The sequence below is a fragment of the Lissotriton vulgaris genome, chromosome 7, assembly GCF_964263255.1.
Source record: "Lissotriton vulgaris chromosome 7, aLisVul1.2, whole genome shotgun sequence".
Taxonomy (NCBI): Eukaryota; Metazoa; Chordata; class Amphibia; order Caudata; family Salamandridae; genus Lissotriton; species Lissotriton vulgaris.
This window is the reverse complement of record NC_141695.1, coordinates 702448094-702471396: the sequence shown is the minus strand read 5'-3', so window position 1 is coordinate 702471396 and position 23303 is coordinate 702448094. Positions and strand designations below refer to the sequence as shown.

At 45.8% G+C, this 23303-nt stretch overlaps 1 protein-coding gene across 1 annotated transcript in view; it reads left to right on the top strand.

The window, feature by feature from the left end:
- Positions 1 to 23303, top strand: part of CACNG1 (calcium voltage-gated channel auxiliary subunit gamma 1) — a 148697-nt gene that overhangs the window by 116513 nt on the left and 8881 nt on the right. Inside the window, exon 2 of the mRNA XM_086930937.1 lies at positions 14951 to 15025. Coding sequence (XP_086787063.1) covers positions 14951 to 15025 — 75 coding nt within the window. The remainder of the gene's footprint in view (positions 1 to 14950; positions 15026 to 23303) is intronic.

Genomic DNA, 23303 nt, shown 5'->3' with positions numbered 1-23303 from the left:
GTCAGAGTCTGGCTGCTCTTGGGTGGCACGGAAGGGACGTTAGAAAGTGATCGATAAATCTACAGCAGCGAAGCACCCAGTGACGCCGGCCGAAAAGTAGCACATCCGCTAAATGAGATATTGAACATCCGATGGGCAACAGCCGCCAAACACCAGGGACTCTTAACTCTGCCGCCTTATAAAAACGCAGACTTGTCAAAGAACGTCTTAGGGTCATTGAGAGCGCGCGCTTTTCAGCGTCGCAGCTCGTTTAGGATATTGGTCCACAGAAACCACTTCCATACCGATAAGGCACTAATAGGAATTAATCTAACCGCGTCACTCGCTACATTGATGTTCAGGGGGTAAAGGCATTACTAATCACAGCACAGAGCCCGTTAACATCACGTTGGAGCTATGTACGCACGTAAAGTATATTTGTGTTCATCTGGTTTTTGCCGTCAAAGATGGCGCCTCATTTGCTCGAGCGATTCCGGCTGTGAGAAAGAACAGATATGACACGCCACAGCACACATCCTTTTAATTGGAGGTTTAAACTTCGATTGTTGTCAAAAGATAACAGTGCCAGAAACTACAAGGCAAAACAGTCTAGGGTTGTTAGGGAGACTCCAGGTACCGGCCTATGATCACCTTTGTCAGTATCCCAAAGGCAGTCATCCATCCTCAGCCTGAGGTTCATAAAGTTGTGTAATACTAAGATATGATGTTAACATCGATATAATGTAATTATGTGCTGCGCACTAGTAACATGGTTCATAATATTAACAAGGTGAACATTGGCGTTTATAGCACATGAAACAAAGTATATTATTTTCCAGTCATTTTACGAGTTGCATGGTTTGACAAGTTTTATATTCTTACTTTTAACTTAATTTAATTCAGAAATTGAGTGGAAGAGTGGAGTGCAGGTACCAAGACTCAAATTTCAACCTGACAAATAGGAAGCAGCTATCCGTATCTCCAACAACACAAAAAGACAGCAGGAGCACCTGATGCGTCACCACAGGCACCGCGACTGCTGAAAGTTTTTGACTTTTGCAACAAGGCGTACAGGGGAACAGGAGGATGGTAGCTGCCTGCCTCCACCTGAGGGATGATGGTACCTGACCCCTTCCTGTGGCCCTGACCACACAGGAATGCTCCCCTGAATTCAGGAAGTATTCCTGGAAGATGACTCCTTCAGCGGAGCTGGGCATTTGGGTAGGGCTAAATTAGCAAACAGCTAGGAGGGGGAGAGGGGTAAGACTGAACCAGCTCCAGAGACAGCTCATTAGTCACCACTACAATAAACAGAGATGCTTCCTCGAGGTAACTCAACCATCATTGTATCTTCACCTACAGCCATTTCAAGTAACCGAAGACCTAACTAAGAAACTCGGACCGTCTACTGTCAGACAGTGACCATTTAGTACCCAATGCCTACAAACGGGGGCCAAACATACTATGATAATTCAATGCAATTCTTTCACCACCAAATTCATTTGCATGGATTGTAGGAATTAGCCTGATGAAAACGCTTAAGATGCATACGGTGACGGAGTTGGTGAATGGGTGGAAGGAGAAACTCGGAGGCGCCTTTATTCCTTTGAGTGGTATTTTAGCCACTGAACACAAAGGAAGAAACCGATTCTCCACGATGGAGCCCAATCATAGTTCCCTGCAGCAAAAATGTTCTCTGTAGATTGTCTCTCTGCTCCTTAAAGCAAACTCCATGCTGTGTCATATACCTGAAAATGGGGTGTATATCTCACAGTTTAGGTCCCATAAATGCAAAGCAGCAACCTCTAATGGCTACAGCGATGGCAGCTATGATTTTCCATTATGGTGTGACATATTTTGCTCTTATTTTAACAAATATTTTAAAGTGTTTTGTTCGTTAAAATTTAGAGCCTTAATAACCCTCGCATGTGCCTATTCTGCGGAGACCCCTAGTCTCCATACTTACCGGCCCCCGCATCCTGCTGCTGCCAAAGGTGGGAAATAATGTCAGCCAACAAAGCCTGGTATCAGTAGTGGACGTTGTTGGCCGCAGTTTATTAATAACCAAAGACATATTAATAACACAAACTGGTATCAAGCAATCTTCCATTTTTCGAACATTACTCATCAATCATAATTGGCATATTACACATTATGACACCTTCTTCTAGTAGCAGGTGTCAGTCTCTTTGTGCCCTCTTTAGTTCGAAAATGGGGCTTGCACACAACCAGTTTGTTGCCAGTCTATTGGTGCTCCAGTGGTTGGTTGCCCACGCCTTCTGCGTGTTGTGGAGGGGAGCTTTCCAGTCGGGAGTTAGGTCCCCAGCTCGCTACCAAATTGCGCCCTGCCGTCCGGCCGGGTCTGGGCCGCGAGTGCCGTCTCCTCCTGTTACTCCCCTCCTTTATGCCGCCACGTCACCCTGCCGTGCGGCATTCAAAAGTGAGTGGCCATCCTCTTACACACCGCCCGCCGGTGTGTTTTCTTAGCCAACCAGTGTAGGATTTCCGCTAACGCCCCTTCCCTTATCCAGCACTGCGACTTTTGCTGTTCCTTAGGTGTGGGTGGGTGGGCTTCAGTCGTTGTTGCTGTCGCGCCGTCCTCCCAGCTCCTCGAATGCGATGTGCTTCTGCTGGGAGGGCGGCGTCGCTTAAATCCTCCTGAGCCCTCCATGCAGGCCTCAGGTGAGTCCCCCTGATTGGGGCGTTCAAACAAAGCCAGGTTGACCATTGGACGCCCTTTGGGGGCGCCAGGTCAACAGGTCACTTCCGGTCGGGTGGCTGGTGCGCACCCCTCTTCCGCTGGTTCCTGTGCGCATCAAAGCGCCCAGAACCAGTTCTTCCCCGCTGGTGGCACCACAAGGGTTATGGCGCCGGCCTTCGAGCCTCCCCCACCCTTCGGGCGGGTGCGGCGGCCTCTGCAATAACCCTCGCATGTGCCTATTCTGCGGAGACCCCTAGTCTCCATACTTACCGGCCCCCGCATCCTGCTGCTGCCAAAGGTGGGAAATAATGTCAGCCAACAAAGCCTGGTATCAGTAGTGGACGTTGTTGGCCGCAGTTTATTAATAACCAAAGACATATTAATAACACAAACTGGTATCAAGCAATCTTCCATTTTTCGAACATTACTCATCAATCATAATTGGCATATTACACATTATGACACCTTCTTCTAGTAGCAGGTGTCAGTCTCTTTGTGCCCTCTTTAGTTCGAAAATGGGGCTTGCACACAACCAGTTTGTTGCCAGTCTATTGGTGCTCCAGTGGTTGGTTGCCCACGCCTTCTGCGTGTTGTGGAGGGGAGCTTTCCAGTCGGGAGTTAGGTCCCCAGCTCGCTACCAAATTGCGCCATGCCGTCCGGCCGGGTCTAGGCCGCGAGTGCCGTCGCCTCCTGTTACTCCCCTCCTTTATGCCGCCACGTCACCCTGCCGTGCGGCATTCAAAAGTGAGTGGCCATCCTCTTACACACCGCCCGCCGGTGTGTTTTCTTAGCCAACCAGTGTAGGATTTCTGCAACGCCGCAGGGAGGCCCACGTCTCACTGCGGCTCCCCCCCTGCACCTGGTTCGTGGCTCCCACCTTTCTCCATCTTTCCTCTTATTTTATATATATATATATATATATTTTTTTTTTGTTGCAACCTGCGAGTGACATTGCACCCCACAAGTTATCCCAAAACACCTTCATCCCCTTTTCGGATAGGTGTACCCCGTCTTGCCCATAGAGCTCTGGGCGACCCGGGTGAATGAGGCCGTGCCGAACTGATTCCAGGCCATTGGCGAGGCAGAACTTGTGCATTGCCACGTTTAGCTTCCTTCTTGCGTTGTCGACGGCCTTGTTGGAATCGGCACCTCTCCAATGTTTCCTGCTGATCATTTCGGACCAGACCACCGTCGTGGGTCCCAGCCACGCAGCTGTCTTGGTGAGGTCCCTTTGGATGGCTTGCCCGACTGCTTTTCGCCCTAGCCGGGTCAGGTCATTGCCCCCGAGGTGGATGATCAGGACGTCGGGCAACCAGGCCGAATCTGCCATGAGGCCGTCCAGCGTCGGCAGTAGCTGCTCCCATCTCATACCTGGCTGCCCTATCCACCGGATGTACGTCGCCTTGGGCCTGTTTATGCTGTGGCCCTCCTGCCGCCACCAAGACTCCATCCGGGACACGAATGAGTGCCCCACCACCCAGACCAGCTGCGGGCGACCCCCTGTCGAGAGAAAGTATTCCGTTAGGTGGCTTTTACTGCGCACCGTGTGCATTTAAGAGTGGGCGGGGGGTGTGTTGTCACCCTGCCGTGCGGCATCCCAAGGCAACTCCCTCCCCTTTTCCCCTCCCCCCTTCGGGGCTTTCTCTCTCACTTGTCTTCTTCCTTTTTTTTTTTTTTTTTTTTGTCTTTTTCTTTCCCCCTTGTTTTCTTTTTTTTTTTTTTTATACGAGGTGAGGGCGTATGTACGACTTGTACGCCCTGGAGCGCCATCTGCCCACTGCCTGGATCCTGTCCTCTGGCATGCCATGCTGCGATGCCGAGGTCGCAGCGCCGATCCTGAAAGAGTGAGAGGCAAACGAAGCCGCGCAATACCCGGCTTTACCAAGGCCTTGGTGCATTATGGCTGTAAACTGGAACTTACTCAGGTTCCTCCCGTCCTTATGTATGAAGAGAGGGCCCTCCCCAGCTGGTCGAGCCCCCATGTACCTGAACAACCAGCATACCGCGCAGAGCCCCGACTCTGGGATGCAATGGAGACGTATCGTCGTCCCTCTCCTTGCCCTGTCCGTTTTGGACTGCCTCAGTGTTAACTCCACTGCCCTCTCCATTGGCTTAATGTCTCTTGCCTGCAGGCATTGCTGCGCTGGGCCCGACTTGCTGGGGGCTACCAGTTCGCTGACCCGGAATGCTCCGAAGAACGCCGTCGTGAAAGCCGCCCTAAATAGCAGCAGCTCGTATTTATCCGATATTAAGCCTGTGAGGGCTCCAAGGAGCTGCCCCAGTTTGGAAAAATCGATGGGACGCCTGTTGTCCTTCTTTTTACCTTCAACCCTCCTCCAGCCTTTCAATGCCGTCTTTAGATAGGCCGAGGTAGTGGGATCCTCGCCTGTGTAAAGCCTCGAAAAATGGGCAATGGCGGACAAATGCGCCTGGGCCCATGATCTCGTTTTTCTCGACTCGAATGCCCATTGCACGAATTTCTCGACTGCTGTGCGAGTCTTTGCCCTGTCTTCCAGCGATTTTAGGCCCCCAACTCTCATTACTGTGCCCGCGTATGTCCTGTATCTTTTGTTAGCTTCTGCGGTAAGGGACTGCCCTACTAGCCATGATAAGTCTACTCCCCCAGGTCCCAAAGGGACGATGGAAAGGGGGTCATCTCCTTGTCCGCCCCGGGCACCAGTTCTCTGAAACGCTTCATTTGGGCCCGTGAGAGTGCGTCTGCTGCTGTGTTCTCTGCCCCTGGCACGTGGCGTGCTTTCAGCTCCAGGTTCCCTTCCAGCTGTAATTTAATTAACCGTCGCATTAGCTTCAGCATGTCCGGGCATCTCGCTGCGCCTCTGTTAATGGCCTGCACCACTCCCATGTTATCTGACCAAAGGGTGAGTTTCAGGTTTCTTATTTTCTCGCTCCAAATGGTCAGTGCCACGATGATCGGAAACAGCTCGAGAAACGTGATGTTCCTGGTGAGCCCCTGCGCATGCCACTCATCTGGCCACTGGCTGGCGCACCAGCTGTTTCCTAGGACCGCGCCGAAGCCCAGGCTTCCGGCCGCGTCCGTGTAAAGGGCTATCTGTTCGGCCGTTACCCAACCTGCTCTCCAAATCAGCACCCCGTTGAAATCTTGTAGGAACTCGTCCCACACCTGCAGGTCCTGTTTCACGCCTGCGCTCAGCCTGATGTGGTGGTGCTTGTGGGTGACGCCGGCCGTTAGCCCTGTTAGGCGCCTAGAAAATACCCTGGCGGGCGGGATTACCCGCGCCGCGAAGTTGAGCCTACCTATCATTCCTTGGATCTCCCTCAGGGTGGCCTTGTTCCGACCCCGTAGCTTCGATACTTCCTCACGGAATTCCTTTACTTTGCCTGGGGGCAGCCTGGCCGTTCCCGCTATAGAGTCCAACTCTATGCCCAGGAACGTGAAACTTGTGGTCGGGGTTGTAGTTTTTTCTTTTGCGAGGGGGACCCCCAGAGACCTGGCTAGCTCCTCGAAGGCTGCCAATGTGTTTGCGCATACTGCGGAACCTGCCGGGCCCGTGAACAGAAAATCGTCTAAGTAGTGCAGTTTTCCACCTTCCTGGTGCCGGTCATGCAGCGCCCATTCTAAGAAAGTGGCGAACTGCTCGAAATATGCGCATGATATGGCGCATCCCATGGGCATGGCTTTGTCTATAAACACGTCCTCACCCCATTGGAAACCCAGTAAGTGGAAACTGGAAGGGTGGACCGGCAATAGTCGGAACGCGGATTCAATATCAGCTTTCGCCATGAGGGCCCCTCTGCCTGTCGTCTTCACCAGCTCGATTGCATCGTCGACTGACGCATAGCCCACTGAGCAAGCTTCGGGGTCGATACCGTAGTTCACGGAGGAACCTTCCGGAAACGACAGGTGGTGTATCAGCCTGAATTGACCTTGTTCTTTCTTGGGGACCACGCCTAGCGGGGAGATGACTATGCCTCCTTGTACTTCCTTTGGGAGAGGGCCCTCAACTCTACCCAGTTTCACCTCCTTCTCTATCTTGGCGCTAACCACTTCGGGGTGTTGGCTTGCCGACTTCAGGTTGCTCGCCCCCGCCGAGGGGAGCGGGCCATGAAATGGAATAACAAATCCTTGCTCGAAGCCCTCTACCAGTGACCGGGCCTCTGCTTTGTTCGGGTATTTGTTTGTTAATCTGCGCAGCTGTTGAGTAATAATTGGGGATCTGGCCAGCTGGCGCCTACAAATGTCCACCAGTCCCCTCTTTTCCCCTGCGTTGGGGCTAACGCTTCTTGCTCTTTTCTCTCTTCTCCCTCTTTGCTTCGTGTTTGGAACCTTTGCATGCGGCGGTGGTATGCTTGCCCCCGCAGCTAGCGCATGCATGTTGAAACTTACAAGACGAGCCCCATGAGCAGTCCCCCGCCTCGTATCTCCAACAGATCGCCTTAGTTGCGGTTGGGGAGTATGATCTCCCGTTCGACCGCCTTTGATAAGAACCACTCTTCCCTTTTTGGTATGAGCTCCGAAAGGGCTGGTCGCCTTTTCCGGCCCAGGCCCTAACGTCTTTGGCTGTGAGCATCTTGTGGATGAAGCCGGAGACATCCTCCTCATTCCACTCCATTTCGGGGTGCCTCTGCATTTTTAATCTAAACCCTTTATCGTACTCTAGCCAGGCATCGCCCGGGAACTGCCTCTGTGCTAGGTGGATATTGGCCTCGTACAGCCACAGATCCGCCGCGCAATGGGGGAACCTTTCCACTATAATGCACGCCATTATTCTAAAAGCGTCTAACCAATTGTCGAAAGTGCGCTCTTTTCTGGCCCCACGCCTTTCTCTCCTGTCCTCCTCTTTCCTGTCGCACGTGGTTAGATCGAGTCCCTCTAGCTGTATTTCAAGCAGCGAAAATATGTCTATGAATTCTTTGCGCCATATCCTCTCTTTTACCGCTAGGGGGATGAGACATGCCAAGCCGGTGGCTTTCATAGTCAGGGACGCCGGGCCGGGGGAAGGCCTGATGTAATGATCGTTGACTACCCCACTCGGAGGTGGGCTCCCTGCAACGGGGCCGTAACCCCAAACGGGTAGCGGGGAAATCTGTTCCCCCTGGGCGGACAAGCTTACCTGCTCCTGCACTCTTGTCTGACGGGCCCACCCCGGGTCGACCATATGCCACGTGAGACCTGCCGCTTCCTCCGCGCGCTGCTCCCTAGGCCCCGGTACCCCTTGCCCTGTGCCATTAAGTAGCCCCGGCGCCAGCGATTTTAGACATTCTCTTACGATGTTGCTAATATGCTCACCCTTTTTCTTTTTGCCGGTCGTCTCGCCCTGTTCGCTGCCCTCTGGCCTCGGCGGAAGAGGTTTCTGCCGCACTTTCCTCGGAGGGTTCCTCTTCGACGTTCTCTTCATCGGCGTGTTTTTCAGTTTCTTGGGTGCGGAAGGCCCTGGTTCTTCGTCCGCCTGTTCCACCGGTCTGTTCTCCTTCCCTTTGCCCAGGTGAGGGTGAAGCCAATCGTCGCCGTGGATGGCCGATAACTCGCGGATCTTCATCAGTACCTCCGCCATCTCGTCCGGCTGGCCTTCCGACATGTCGTGATTCTCTGCGCACTTGTGTGTGGCTTTTTAGTTTCTCGCGTCTGCGTCAGGCCGTCTGCTGGGGGCACAGCTGACTGCGTGTGCTTATCCCGTGGCCTGAGCTTGTCGCGGTTTTTACCTGTTGTTGCTTCGGGGGAGCTGGCACGGCGCGCCGCGCTCCGTAAGGCGTCCTCGGTGGTGATGACCTGGATCTTCTACCGGAGCCTCGTCGTCTTCCTGCTTCGTCCTTCGCCGAGTCGCCTCTTCTTCCTTCAGTCGTTGTTGCTGTCGCGCCGTCCTCCCAGCTCCTCGAATGCGATGTGCTTCTGCTGGGAGGGCGGCGTCGCTTAAATCCTCCTGAGCCCTCCATGCAGGCCTCAGGTGAGTCCCCCTGATTGGGGGGTTCAAACAAAGCCAGGTTGACCATTGGACGCCCTTTGGGGGCGCCAGGTCAACAGGTCACTTCCGGTCGGGTGGCTGGTGCGCACCCCTCTTCCGCTGGTTCCTGTGCGCATCAAAGCGCCCAGAACCAGTTCTTCCCCGCTGGTGGCACCACGAGGGTTATGGCGCCGGCATTCGAGCCTCCCCCACCCTTCGGGCGGGTGCGGCGGCCTCTGCAATTAGAGTTTGGCAGATGGGATACTGTGTGTATTGTAGCCAGTGCTTAAGTTGTGAACAAAAGAGTGCCATGCTCGGAGCTCTGCTCAGAAGCCCGTGACTGGTGCAATTAATTGTCGGCATGCCGAATACCAAGGCTGGTAATGTCAGATTCACCTCATGCATATTTAGTCCACCACCAGAACCTCCCTGCCCTTTATCTCACTCTTGCAGGTTCCTTCTTTCACCCTTTGTGATGCTTTTGATGTTTTTATCTTCCTTGGTCTTACTGATCTGTGTCTTTTCCCTCTCTTGCACTTTGTAAATATCTGATGCAGAAAAATTGCCGGCTTCCCAAAAATAGTGCCGGAGGCACCCACTGACAACCACTGACTCACATTAAGCACTGAATAGCCCATGGAGAGTGTAATACATAGGATGGGATGTCCTTCATGTTTTGATGGAGCATTCCACCCGCAAAACTCTAAATAAGGCACTAACGCCCACATGCATCAAAGTCAGTTGCATTCGCAAACGGTGCGAATCGCAATTTTCGTCCGTTTGCGAATGCAATTGACTAATTTGGAATGCATCATGCATTTCGCAATTTTAGGAATCGCAACCATGTTGCAGTTTCTCAAATTGCGATTGCATTTAAGAAATCGCAATTTCAGATTTCTTAAATGCAATGCATGATTATTTTTAAATTGCAAATTCGCAATTTGGAAGGGGTAAATTAGCATGAAGTTGAATTTCATGCTAATTTACCGACAACTTTCAAACATGCACTAGTTTCATATTTGTAAGTTTTAATTTACACACACACATGTCCTTGGGTCATGTGTGTGTGTAAATTGCACTTAAAGTTAAATTTCAGGGGTGCAGGGAGGGGTTCTTTGGACCCCCCCTGCACCCTTGAAATTGCATTCACATTTTGCGATTCGCAAAATGAAATTCGCAAAATGTGAATGCCTTCCCATTCATTCCTATGGGCCTTTTGGCCCATAGGAATCAAAGGGAAGGGTTTTCCTTAATTGCGATTCGCAAATTGTGAATCGCAATGAAGGAAAAATACCGAATCGCAAAAATAATTGCGAATTTTTCATGCATTGCCGTTTGCGATTTCTAAACTGCGATTCCTTAATTTTCGCAATTTAGGAATCGCAAACGGCAACAATGATGCATGTGGCCGTTTGACTTTGCAGTCAAAAGACACGTGTTTACAAATATGCAGAGTTCAACAATACAGCATAAAAGCCATTCACTTTCATTGTGATCCAGTGATGAAAAGCACTTATATACACATGGGGCAAGTAAGAAGCAGTGATTCTTTCTTACCGTAATTGAGGGAACAGAATAGGGATGTAGATATCTTGTAGGTGAATTGGAGCTGAAATTGGGAATTTTAGACAAGCTCTCAGATGGATTTAAGCAGTGGGCTGGAAGAGAAAAGAAGGGAGTGTGGTCACAAACGTAGGTGGGCGAGGAAAGGCAGGCAGGGAAATCCGACCAGTTCATAATGCAGTGCAAACAATGGCTGGGAGGGGGAAGGATCGCATATGCCTACACGTAGATTTCACAATGTACACAGATGATGAACAAAAGAGTTTTTAAGCACCGCCAGATGTGTCATCTATTCATTAATACTCTGTTTATGTAATATAAATGGGCATTATATAAGACTACACATATGTTTAAGACGAATATTAGTAATGTATACAAGTATGATAATAGTAATGCATGCATAGACTTCAACTTTTGTTTTCTGTACGTAATTTTAAGTCTGTGTTAAGTTGGAGCCTAAACATGAGCACGGTGTAAAACACATTCAGTGTAACCCTCACCCTCACGCTCTATTTAGAACAATCAAATCAAAAGATATTTTGTTTGCTCAGGCAACCTTTGTTTCCTAGCAGAAATCAATAGAAGGTTCTCCAGATAAGACCAGTTGTGTCAATAAGAGACCAGCGGAACGTTACACTGTTTTTGAATGATGGAAAAGTGGATTTTCACCAGCCTCTTTCACTGGATGTGCAAAGTCCTTTAGTCAGAAATGGGATTATTCACTTGGGAAGGAGGTACCTCTACTTACTCAATAAGCCCATTTTGGTTAGGTCAAAACACATGGCCCACATACTTTCCAGGGCACATCCTAAAAAACAATACTTCCTGGAGTGTTTTGAAGCAATTGATCGAAATGCAATCCTCAAAATTGAAACAAATTTGAAACCCTCAAACCACTTCATCGACCCACTTCCCCCCATCCTCTTCAAGGAGACCATAATGTCCATTCTCCCACTCTGGACTAAGATTGTAAATACATCACTTCTACAGGGCAAAATCCCCGACTGCCCAAAATCAAGGTAGGTCACCTCTATCTTAAAAAAACAATGGCCAATCCAACTAACCTTAACAACTTTCATCCCATTTCAAACATTTCAACTCTGGCGAAGCTTCTTGAGAAATTTGTTCACATCCAACTCTGTAACCACATTGAACAATTCCATCTTTTTGACCAATTCCAATCTGGCTCCCACTCTGGGCATAACACGGTATCGGCCCTGACACATACAGTGGATGATGCTTTAAAAATGTTGGATCAAAATTAATCATGTCTAATAATCCTCTTGGACCTCTCCTCAGTATTTGATATGGTTAAGCATGACTATCTATTGACTTATTAGAGCACAGGATGGGTATCTCAGGGTCCGTCCTAAACTGGTTCACCTCTTTTCTTCAAAATAATACGCAAAAAGTTACGATGAATCAGTCCGTCTCTCTCATTGCTCTGGTCACACCTGTGGTCCCACAAGGCTCCCCCCTTTCACCCATCATCTTTATGGCGCCACTAACAAAAATCCTAAATTCATCCAACATCCACTATCATTTGTATGCTGATGATATGCCCAACTTTATTTTAAAGTCTCCTCCCCTGAAGACATCTGATCCCTTAATCCCATTCCTCTTAATTGCCCCACCTAACCAGTTACACACTGTCAATGAATGAATGAAGCAATTATCATCATTTAATTGCATACCACAAATTATTGATAGAGCAAGATCACTAGGAATTACTCTTTACAAAAACCGTAATATGTATAAGCTCATTAGTGCCGCCATCAAAGGAGCAGACCTCCAAAAGAATATATTAAGAAAACTAAAACTTTTCCTCCCCAAGAGTACCTCATGTCTGCAGTGCAAGGCATCATAATTCCCAGACTGGACTATGGAGGCGCAACCCTCTCCGGCCAGCCCAGATCCACATCAGCCCCATTAAGGGCATCCCTTAACTCTACTACAAGACTTATTAAGGGATCAAAAAGGAACAATTACATCTCTCCTGTCCTGAAAGCCGGCAACAGGCTCCCATTCGAAGCAAGAATTCCCTTTAAAATTGCATGCATGACTCACAAAGCTCAACACTTCAATACCCCAAGTTATCTTGCTTAGAGGCTTGAACTTTCAGGTGGCTCAAGATGCCCTAGAAGTTCTAGCACCTTACTACAAAATCCAGATAGATCTTTCAGGAAGAAGATCTTTAATAGAGCCTTCTCTGGCATTTCCCCTTCTATTTGGAACTTTCTTCCCCCTTAAATAAGAATGATCTCTTCAACTACATCCTTCAAGGAAGAAATCAAAGTTCTATTTATGAAGACATTTGTAGAATAGACCTTCAGAATTTCCCTTTTATGAGTAAACTTTTCTTTTGTCTTATATGTTCTTAGAACATGTTTTACTGATGTATATGTTTGTCCCTTCATTCACTTATAAAGCATTCTGATACCAACGAGGGTCACGTTGGCGCTATATGAAACGTAAAAATAAATAAATAAGTGAATCTTAGCTCAGACCAATGTTCCTTTGGCTAAATCAGCACACAATCCCCAGTGAAGTGTGTGCTTGGTTTAAGCAGTACCAACAATTTTAAAGTACACAACACAATACAATTCTCAAACCATTATAAACAAGCATTGGCAAAGTCAATATGTCTGGTAATCACCCATGTAATGGCTATTTTTATTTTAATGCAAGCATATGCCCCAAAATAAAATTTAAAAAACATGCAGCCTTCTAAAGGTGGATGTCATTTGCTTGCAATAAAAAAAATACAAAACAATTACTGAGGGGGTCTCTTTACTAGTAATGTGTTTTTTAAAAATAACAAGCTTTTCAGTTGTGCCATGCATTTTATTATTATTAATAATAATAATAATAATAATAATAATTGTGTAGCAGGCCAGATCAAATCACAACCAAATTAAGGACTCAAATTGCAGGGTGCTACATTATCACTGTGATATGTCATGTTATGCTATGTTATTGGTGTTTTTATGGCATGCTAATCACTCATGAGGTTATGTAGGCACTCTGTAGCAGGTGTGAGAGGTGGGGGGTGTCAAAAAAGCCAGGTCTTCAGCATCTTGAAAAAAGTCAAGAAGAAAGAAGAAGACTCTCTTGTGTTGTAGGAGGTCATTCCAGGTTTAAGGGGCCAAGTGCGACAAAGCCATGGCCACGTTGACTTGGACAGTCATGTCCAATTTGTTATCTATGATGATTCTGAGGATTCTAGCTGCAAGCAGGATGTGAGGGTGGGTCCAAAGTCTGTGGGCCACCAGTGGAGTTCCATGGTGAGGCGTTTTCCTGAAAACCACCACTTCGGTCTTGTCTAAGTCTAGTTTGAGACAATTGGATATCATCCAGGTGGCCACTTCTGTCATGCATGTGGTGAACTTGTTCCTAGTGTTGGTTGTTTTCTCCAAGAGAGACAGTGTTAGTTATGTGTTATCGCCATAACTGAGGATGTTTATGTTGTAAGCTCGTATGATGTCAGCCACTGGAGTCATGTTGATGTTAAAGAGCTTCTGGATGAGCGAGGATCCCCGCAGGACTCTGCTAGTAAAATCACATGCTTAAGAGGAATAGAGAGACAGATTGCCAGTTTGGGTTCTTCTGGAAAAGAAGGAGCATATCCTTTCAAGGGCATGTTCCTGGATGTCTGCTTCATGGAGTCCTTGGGTTAGGATGGAATGGGAGACAGTGTTGATGGCTGCTGATAGGTCTAGAAAGATGAGAGCTGCAGTTTCCCGCTGTCGAGGACCATCCAGATTGCTGCTATAAGCACAGTTTCTGTGCTGTGGTTGGGTCAAAATCCTGATTGCGTGGTATCGGGAAGCTGGAGTTTGGTGAGGTGTTCATAGAGGCAGTTGTTGATGGTTTCTCCAAGACTTTGACAGGGTAGGGGAGGAGGGATATCGGTGTGTAATGGGCAGGTTTGGTCAGGTCAGCAGAGGGTATCTTTAGGAAGGCATTGATGGTTGAGTGCTTCCATGGTTCCTGGAAGGTGGCTGTACTAATTGGAGATGGTGAGGATGGGGGTAAGGGCCTCACTGATAGAGACTGCTTCTTTGTCAAAGGCGTGGTGGGGGATGGGGTCTGCCGGGTCCAGACTGACTAGTATTCTTGATTGTTGTGGTTTCCTATGTGCTTATAGTGTCTCATGTGCAAAGTGTGTTGTCTTCGTTCGTCACCGGAAGACTTCTAGAGAGGCTCAAGGGGTCCGGCTGTAGGCAAAGATGCTGTATATGTTTGAGATCTTGTTGCAAAAGAAGTTAAAGAGGTTGTTTTACAGATGCTGTGATGGGTTGATGCTGTCAAAGGCAGCTGTGGCTGTGGTTAAGTCTTTACCCATTGCTAAGATTTCTTTGCTGCTGTTGGAGCTGGCATTTATTCATTCAGCTTGGACCATATATTTTATATGCTGGCCATACATTTGCATACTTTTGCTGTTAAAAAACCTCTGCCATAAAAATACTTATACACTTTTGTTTTTTAATAATTCTCTTTCTTTATTCTTCATGAAATATAGGTTTGTTTTTTGAATAATCTTATTGTTTTTCTACTTTGCATGAAATTCAGAAAATAAAAGTGAAACCTCACTCTTATTGCATTCCACTCATCTCCTATGACCTCCAATTGCTTCTTTTTTCATTTGCGTTTTCTAATTTTGCATTTTTGAATAAAGTCAAACATCTTTTCATAGTTATTTCCACCCAGTAGTAGAACTCTTAGCCCAGTTTCTTGCTGCTGCTCACTTATACATCTCAGTCTTCTTCTTTTTTCCTTCTATTAGATCATAACTGCACATACTTCAAACATTTCACCTCTGGAGAGAATGCAGAGATATTCGAAGTGACAACTCAGAAAGGTAAGAAACATCGATGAAAGGCAAATTGATCTTCTTTTTTTTTTAAGTTTGAAGTTTATTGAAATATAAAGAAACAAAGACAGAAAATGAAGAAACAATCAAGAGTTATGCGAAAAATGAGAGTAATCTTACATATTAGCGAATTACATTTAGGATACTGAAACATAAAATATGAAAATACAGGCAATGAGTATGAGGAACATAGGAGGATGAGAAGATATCTTAAAATATGAAAACAGATTAAAAATATGATAAAACATTTGCTGTAAATAATAATATGATAATTGAATAAATTAAGGTAATGCATTTATGGAGGTTTACATACTTCAACCGTACGTAGTGGAAGTGGTGGAGGAGGTTTAGCAACTGAGGATAGATAGTCAGTGAGGGGAAGCCATAATAGATCACGTTTAATTGCTAAGGAGATAGGAGAAACAAAGTTAGTGTCAAGTCGGTGATTAAAGCAAACTGCATTCCACCATGCAGTAAAAGAAACATCCTCAGCTTGTTTCCAATGCGATGTGATATGGTGGAAAGCAATGGCTATGCATAAGTCAAGTAATTTGTGGTTGGAGTCGGATTCAACAAAAGTGGGGGATAGGGAACCTAAGAAAATGTGTGAAATGGAGAATGAAACCGTAAATTTGAAATTTTTTTGTAACTGGGACCAAACTAAGTGCCAGAAACGTAATATAGGGGGACATTCAAATAGCATGTGTTTCAAATCAGCTGAAAGGGATGTGCAGGACCAACAAGTAGATGGAGTGTCTGGGGAAAAGGAGGACAGGAGCAATGGAGTGAATAATATACGATTATAAATAAAGAATAAGGTTTGTGTGGTATTTGCAGCTCTGGATGTACTGTGAATCTTGGACCAGATTTTGTCCCATAAAATAATGGGCCATGTGTGAGATAAATCTTCTTCCCAAGCCAACTCAACCTTAGATTTTGAACGATCAGCAGAGGATTGTAAAGATTTATAAATAAATGACGCAGAAAGAGATTGATCGATAGCATTAGAAATCGAAAGATGTGTGGTAGGAATAAAGTTAGAGGTTGGGAGTGAAGAAAGATATTGAGTAAGGGATGGAAGTATCGATAAATATTGTTTACGGGATGAGGCAGGTAACGAGAATTGAGTTTGAAGATCTTGGAAAGAAAGAGACTGATTATCCGAGAGAAGTTGTGAGATCCATTTTAGACCAAGGGAATGCCAGGATTTCCAATATAAGGAACGATCGCGAATTTTGAGGAATTTATTATGCCAGATAGGTTGAGCGTGGGTGGAGGAGGCAGATGGGTAGGTGGATATTAAGTATGGACGAAGAAGAGAGCAAGAGTGAGAAAAAATGGGGGAACCTATGGATGACACCTTAGAGGTAAAGGATAGGACTTCTCGAAAATCGTAAGGATGCAGAAAAGAAGATTCTAATGTGAGCCATAGTGGAGGAATGTGAGGAAGATCTGAAGAGAGCCATTTCATAGATTGTTTTAATGAAAATGCGTTATGATATGACTTAAAGTGGGGGAACTTGACACCACCAAGGGATTTGTCTTTTTTCAGGGAGGAGAGTGCAATCCGAGATTTTTTGCCTTTCCATAAAAATTTTAATAGAAGGGAGTCTATCGATTTAAAGTAATGATCTGGAATACGGATGGGAATCATGGAAATAGAATAGAGGACTAGGGGTGCTAACATCATTTTGATGGAATCAAGTCGACCCCACCAAGAAAGGAATAGAGGATTCCATCGTGTTATTGATGCACTGATTTTGTTAGAAAGAGAATCGAAATTAAATTTAAGAGTGTCTGGAATACGGGGGGCAAACCAGATACCTAAGTATTTAATCTTTATGGGTTGCCAGGAAAAACCAGAAGAGTCAAAGAGATGTTTTTGGCATAAGGGGTTTAAAGGTAAGATTTCGCATTTATCAATGTTAAGACGATATCCGGAGACGGTAGAGAAAGAAGAAACTTGACTAAGGAAGGAAGGGAGAGTTGTTTGAGGATTTGAGCAATAAAATAAAATGTCATCAGCGTATACAGATAGTTTAGCTTGTTGGTGAGTACCATATTGGAAACCAGTAATCGTGTCATCAAGTCTAATCTTAGTTAAAAAGGGTTCTAAGGCTATAATAAACAATAAAGGAGATAGTGGGCATCCTTGACGAACCCCTCTTTGGAGAGGAAAGTAATCGGAAATCATACCGTTTGCAAAGATTGAAGCATGGGGGCTGGAGTATAGTAGAGAAATTAAAGATATGAATTTAGGGGGGAAGCCAAACCAATGGAGAGCTTGGAACATAAAGTCCCAACCAATTCTGTCGAATGCTTTTTCAGCGTCAAGGGAGATAGCAGCAAGGGGGGAGGAAAGGGATGGAGCTTTACTCAAGATATTAAAGAAGACACGGGAATTATCTGATGATAGGCGACCCTTAACGAAACCGGATTGTTCAGGACCTATAAGATCTGGTAATAAGGGATCTAGGGCCCGATGTAGGTAAAATTGATTTACCGATTTTAAATTACCGAATTTTACCGATTCGGTAATTTAAAATCGGTAAATCAATGGGTCCGATATGTAGGTATTCCAGATGTGCTGGAATACCGAATCGGATGAATTCGGTATTTACCGATTCGGTAAATACCGAATCGGTAATGCCCATTCATTCCTATGGGCTTTGAAGCCCATAGGAATGAATGGACATTACCGATTCGGTATTTACCGAATCGGTAAATACCTAATTTCTCAAGGGTGCAGGGGGTGTCACTTTGACACCCTCTGGCACCCCCAAAACAGGCACGGGTGCCATGTGGCAGGCATACCTGCCCTAAGGGCAGGTCTGCCTGTCACATGGCATAGGTGTGCATGCACACATGTGCATGCACACCGGAATCGTTATTTTACCATCAAATAGGATTTGATGGTAAAATACCGATTCGTTAAGGCTCCTGGGACTCTGAAGAGTCCCACCTACATATGGGTGGCTCCGAATCGGTAAAACTACCGAATCGGTATTTTACCGATTCGGTAACTTTACCGAATCGGTAAAGTTACCGATTCTGTATTTTACAGAATCGGTAACTTTACCGAATCGGTAAAGATACCGATTCGGTAAAATAGTGCACCTACATGTCAAATCATGTATACCGATCGGTAACGGCCGAAAATACCGATTTTCGGCCGTTACCGACCGACCTACATCGGGCCCCTAGTCGGAGAGCTATAATTTTAGCGAAAATTTTATAGTCAGTGTTGACTAGTGATATGGGGCGATAGTTCTTACAAAGGGTATGATCTTTATCTGGTTTAGGTATTAAGCAAATCAATGCTTCTTGAAAAGTTCCTTGAGAGGATCCGGAGACCGCAAAAGATTGGAATAGGGAATGCAATTTTGGGAGAAGAAGGGAGGAGAAGTGATTATAGAATTCAATGGTAAAACCATCGGGCCCTGGGGCTTTACCTCGACGAAGAATAGAAATAGCATGAGAAATTTCCGATTGGCTAATGTCCAAGTCCAATGAGTGAAAGTCAAGATGGGAAGCTTCTGGAGGAGGGATGTTTTGAAAATATGAAAGAAGATCCTGAGGGTCGGGAATGGATTCTGGGGTGTAGAGATTTTGGTAAAAGGAAACAAATTGAGCAAGTATGTCTTTATCTTTAAAGAAAGATACTCCATTTGGGTTCTGCAAGGATTCAATTTTTGTACGTTCTTTACGTATCTTAAGGTAGTTAGCCAGGAGCTTGCCCATCTTGTTTTGTCCGCTGTAGTAGCGGGAATTGCATTTTAGAAGAGAGTTAGAGGCGGCGTTGGTGGTGAATTTATTGAAGTCAAATTTGGCTGCGATTAATTCACGTAAAGAAGATTCAGAATTTGAGTTATAGTATGCATATTCCAACTTCTTAATTTTATCCAAGAGTTGAGTTGACTTAGAGATTGATTGTTTTTTCTTTTGGGAAACAAAATTAATGATAAAACCTCGTGCAGCTGCCTTAAACGAGTCCCAAATCATAACAAAGGGGGATTCAGGAAGATGGTTATGTGTAAAAAATTCAGTGGAAAATTGCTTAAATTGGGTGCAAAACTTAGAATCAAGAAGTAGGGAATTATTAAATCTCCAACGGCCTGAATGAGGGGAGTAGGGAATAAGATCAATGTCTACAAAAACGGGAGCGTGGTCTGAAATTAGGATGGAGCCTATATCTGAATGAATGGCAAGTTGAGCTAATGGTTTGCTAAGAAAAAGGTAATCAATACGTGATTGGGAGTGATGTGTAGGGGAGTAAAAAGAGTATTCTCTGAGGTCAGGGTGACAAAGCCTCCAAATGTCAACTAATGCATTATTCTGTATAGAGGAGATAAACTGGGTGTGCATCTTGGAAGGAACAAATTTAACTTTTGAATTTCTATCAATAAAGGGGTCATAAACTTGGTTACAGTCACCTCCAAGAATAACGTATTGGTCATTGAGGGTAACAAGTTTATCCGAAATAGCAGGCCAGAACAATTTATCAACACCGGTTGGGGCATAAACATTGAAAATAACTAGAGGTATTTTATCTATAAGAAGATTAACAATTACCCAACGACCATCATCATCGCATTCTTGAGATACAATTGAAACATTTAACTTTTTATGACAGAGTATAACTGTACCGTTTTTCTTACCTACAGCAGGTGAATAGAGAACATGACCCACCCAACATCGTTTAAGTTTAGTAGCCTCTAAATCTGTAAGGTGGGATTCTTGAAGGAGGGCTACATCTGCTTTAAGTCTGGTTAAATGCGTTAAAACTCGTTGACGTTTAATGGGGTTATTTAACCCCTTAACATTCCAGGTGACTACTCGGAATGTACATTAGCAGGAGAATGATATAAGAGAAAAGATAAGGTGAAATAAAAAGGTAGTTGAGAAGTGTTGAGAGAAGTAGTAAGATTGCAAGAACAGACGTATGAGAGAGATAGAGAGAAAAGGTGAGAGTAAGAAAAATATGAGAGAGAGAAAAGAGTATAAAAGAAGATAAGAGAACAGAGCAAGAGAAGAGACATAACAACAAATACAATGAGAACAGGGGGGTGACGACGCCAGAAGAGGACGACATCAACAACAGAAACTCACGTCATCGAACACCGGAGGAACCAGCTTAGGATCAATTGAAGGGAGCAGAAAACTACACCGGGATGGGGAACAGAAGGAGAGAATCTGTGATGAGACAAAAATGGAGAAGAGAAGTTAGGAGTACATAAGAACGCCAAATGTAGGAACTACGCAACATTATAACAAAATATACAAGGGATATGTGTGAACAGTAGGATAAGGGAAGTCGATACTAGGCACAGTAGGGAAACAAAAGGATAAATACTTAATTAATCAAGAAAACACATGAATTATTAAACTGGTCTGGCAGTGTCCATGTTGATGGTTTCATGGTGACGGAGGAATTCTTCAAGGACTCGTGGATCTTCAAAAGTCGTTGTCTTTTCTTTATACGTAACCTTGAAGAGGCAAGGATGTAGGAGACCGAATCTGGCACCAAGGTCTCGCAATCGTGGTCGTAGATCAAGAAATTGTTTCCTTCGGTCAGCTGTCACTTTGGCTACATCTTGAGACAGATACAGACGATGGCCTTCCCAGATAATCTGTTTCTTTGCTTTGGCTGCCGAAAGTACCTGAAGTAAATCGGTATATTGTAGGAAGAGCATGATGACTCCGCGTGGTTTGGAGGAAACTCTCGGACCCAGTCTATGAGCTCGTTGAATGTTAAGAGTGACAGAAGATGGAAGATCTAGAATTTTCGGTAAAAAGGTTTGGAAGAAGGAGGTTGGATTGGACCCTTCTGTGAGCTCTGGAAGATTATAAAGGCGTAGGTTATTGCGACGATTTCTATTTTCCAACTCCTCAGTCTGCCGCCTTAAGAGAGAGACATCCTTCTCTAATGTAGAAATTCTAGAACAAGAAGATTGTAGAGCTTCCGTTGATTGTTCCACTAACAGGACTCTGGATTCGAGAGTGGACCATTTATCATGAAGAAATTGCAGTGTTTTAGTAGTTTCAGCCATAAAGGGTTTAAGTGCTCGGAGTTCTTCAAGAATGAGATCCATGGATGCGGAAGGTATCTCAGAACCTGGAGATGGAGGATCTTTCTTGTGACGTTTCGTGGAGCCCGGTTGTGGAAGTTTACTGGTGACAGTAGCCTTAGGTATTGCCCCACGAGTGATATCCGCTTTAGAAGGAATAGTGTCCTCCATGACGTGCGACGCTGAGTCAGAGTCAGAGGAAAGAGGCAGTTTGGTTTTGGAAGCCGTGAGCTTGAGAGTGCGCAGTTTCCCCATATATGGTATGGGAGATAAATAATAATAATGTACCTGTAGACTCCGTAAAAATAAGTTGTGTGAAGACGGCGCCCCTCAAACTGACAAAATAGCAGTGTTGTGGAAGGTAGAGCTCAACACAGTGATGTCAGGACCATGTGTGCAATGAAAGAAAAATGCGTCACACAGAAGACATCACTAAAATAGAAGTGCACACATAGCTGGAATTACACTGCATATGGTGAACATGAGCAGGGAAATCGTCTGCATCCTGTGTAGGAACAGATAGAAATTATTGAGGGTAGCCAGAAACAAATGGTATCCTGTTCGGTGACTGTCATTGAAGAGCGGCGTCCAAATGATGAAAACAGCTTGAACACAACATTAGCGTGAAGAAAGCTTGAGGAAAAGGATGTACCAAAGGCTGAAAAAGCGCCAACAGGAAGAGTCAGCCAATAAGGAATATGAACATTGCGTATTTCATCATTGCTGCATTAAGCGCGTTTCACCTGGAAATCACCGCACTGTGGCGCAGGTTCTCCGCTGACAGAGTCCGGATACGCGGCAGAGTTGAGAGAAAATGGCGGCCGCTGGAAAGCGCGCCGCGTCAGTCACGGAGAAACTGCATTCAAACGGAGCAGAGGGTCGCAGGCGGTATCAGTCCGCTCACCTCATGTTCCGACGTCTGAAAATGCAGTCGGCGTCCAGAATGGTGCAGCAGGAGAGGAGAGAGCCGCTGGTGTCGGCGCTCGATGCCCGGAGCTCCGCAGTTAAGCCGCCATCTTGTGCGGCGCTCAAGCCACCGGCAAATTGATCTTCTAATGTATAAAAAAAAAAAAAGCACGTTTTAACTAACACCAATGGTGTTTTCAAGATCAAATAAAAATAAATGTTAATTTTAAAGCCTGAAAATATAATTGCGATCCGTATTTACTTTGTAGCTAAGTAACACGCAACGCAGAGGAGCTGGCCGGTCAAACAGTACTTCTTGGAGCTAGGTTTCACTAATGCTCAAGCTGGGCTCTGGGATGCACTGGCAGGAATATTTGGCAAATTTCATCAGCAACATGAGGCTGCCAACAATTGCGTTTTTATTGCCTTTCCCTGTAAAGTAGTCTTTAAATCTTACCAAGTTTTAAGCAAAGTTACTGGTTTAATGTGGTTCAAAAGCACATTTTGCCACTAAATTTCCAAAGAAAACATTGATAGAAAACTCCTAAGCCTCGCTGTAAAGAAATCTTTATATTACACAAGGTATGGTCCAGCTTACAAATAGAAAATCTGCTGATACATTTACCCCCAACTTCTCCCGCCTATGTCGGATGCCTGGTCCACCCTGTCCAGTAGTGTAGAACGGGTGCAACAGGGTCTAAGACTGGCAAGCAGAAGGGGCTAACATGGGTAGTAAAAGATCAGAATAATTAGGAAGCAGTGGCCCCTTATGCCCATTGGCTCCAGTACCACTGCACCTACTGTATTAATAATAGCTAAGCCCTTAAATCTGCTCTAGAGTACACCAGGGCCTGAATTAACATGAGGCGTACGGTCCCAGCTTTCCTTGCGACTTTAACTCTCTGTACCTGGCATAGACCAGAACAGTGTGCCCGATTAAACTTAAAACGTGGTGCCCTGAGCAGAGATGCAAAGTCTGACAGGCCTATCTGCACTGAGGATAACATGAAGTCCAGACCTCTGGTTTGAAACTGTGGCTTCCTTCCTCTTTCCCTGGAGGCAGATCGGCCTCCGTTTTCAGGAGGGGGCAGGGATCTCTCGCTAGTGGGTGCATCGTGTTACTGCAGCAGTCTACAGGGACATCCATGGGAGGGTACCTGGTACCCTGCAACCCCTTCCCAAGGAGTGCCCTTGGGGGGGGGGGGGGGGGGGTGCACTGACTGTATGCCACCTTCAATGCGGCACTCAATCAGCTCTCCTCCTGACAAATAACTAGCCATTGTGCCCATGTC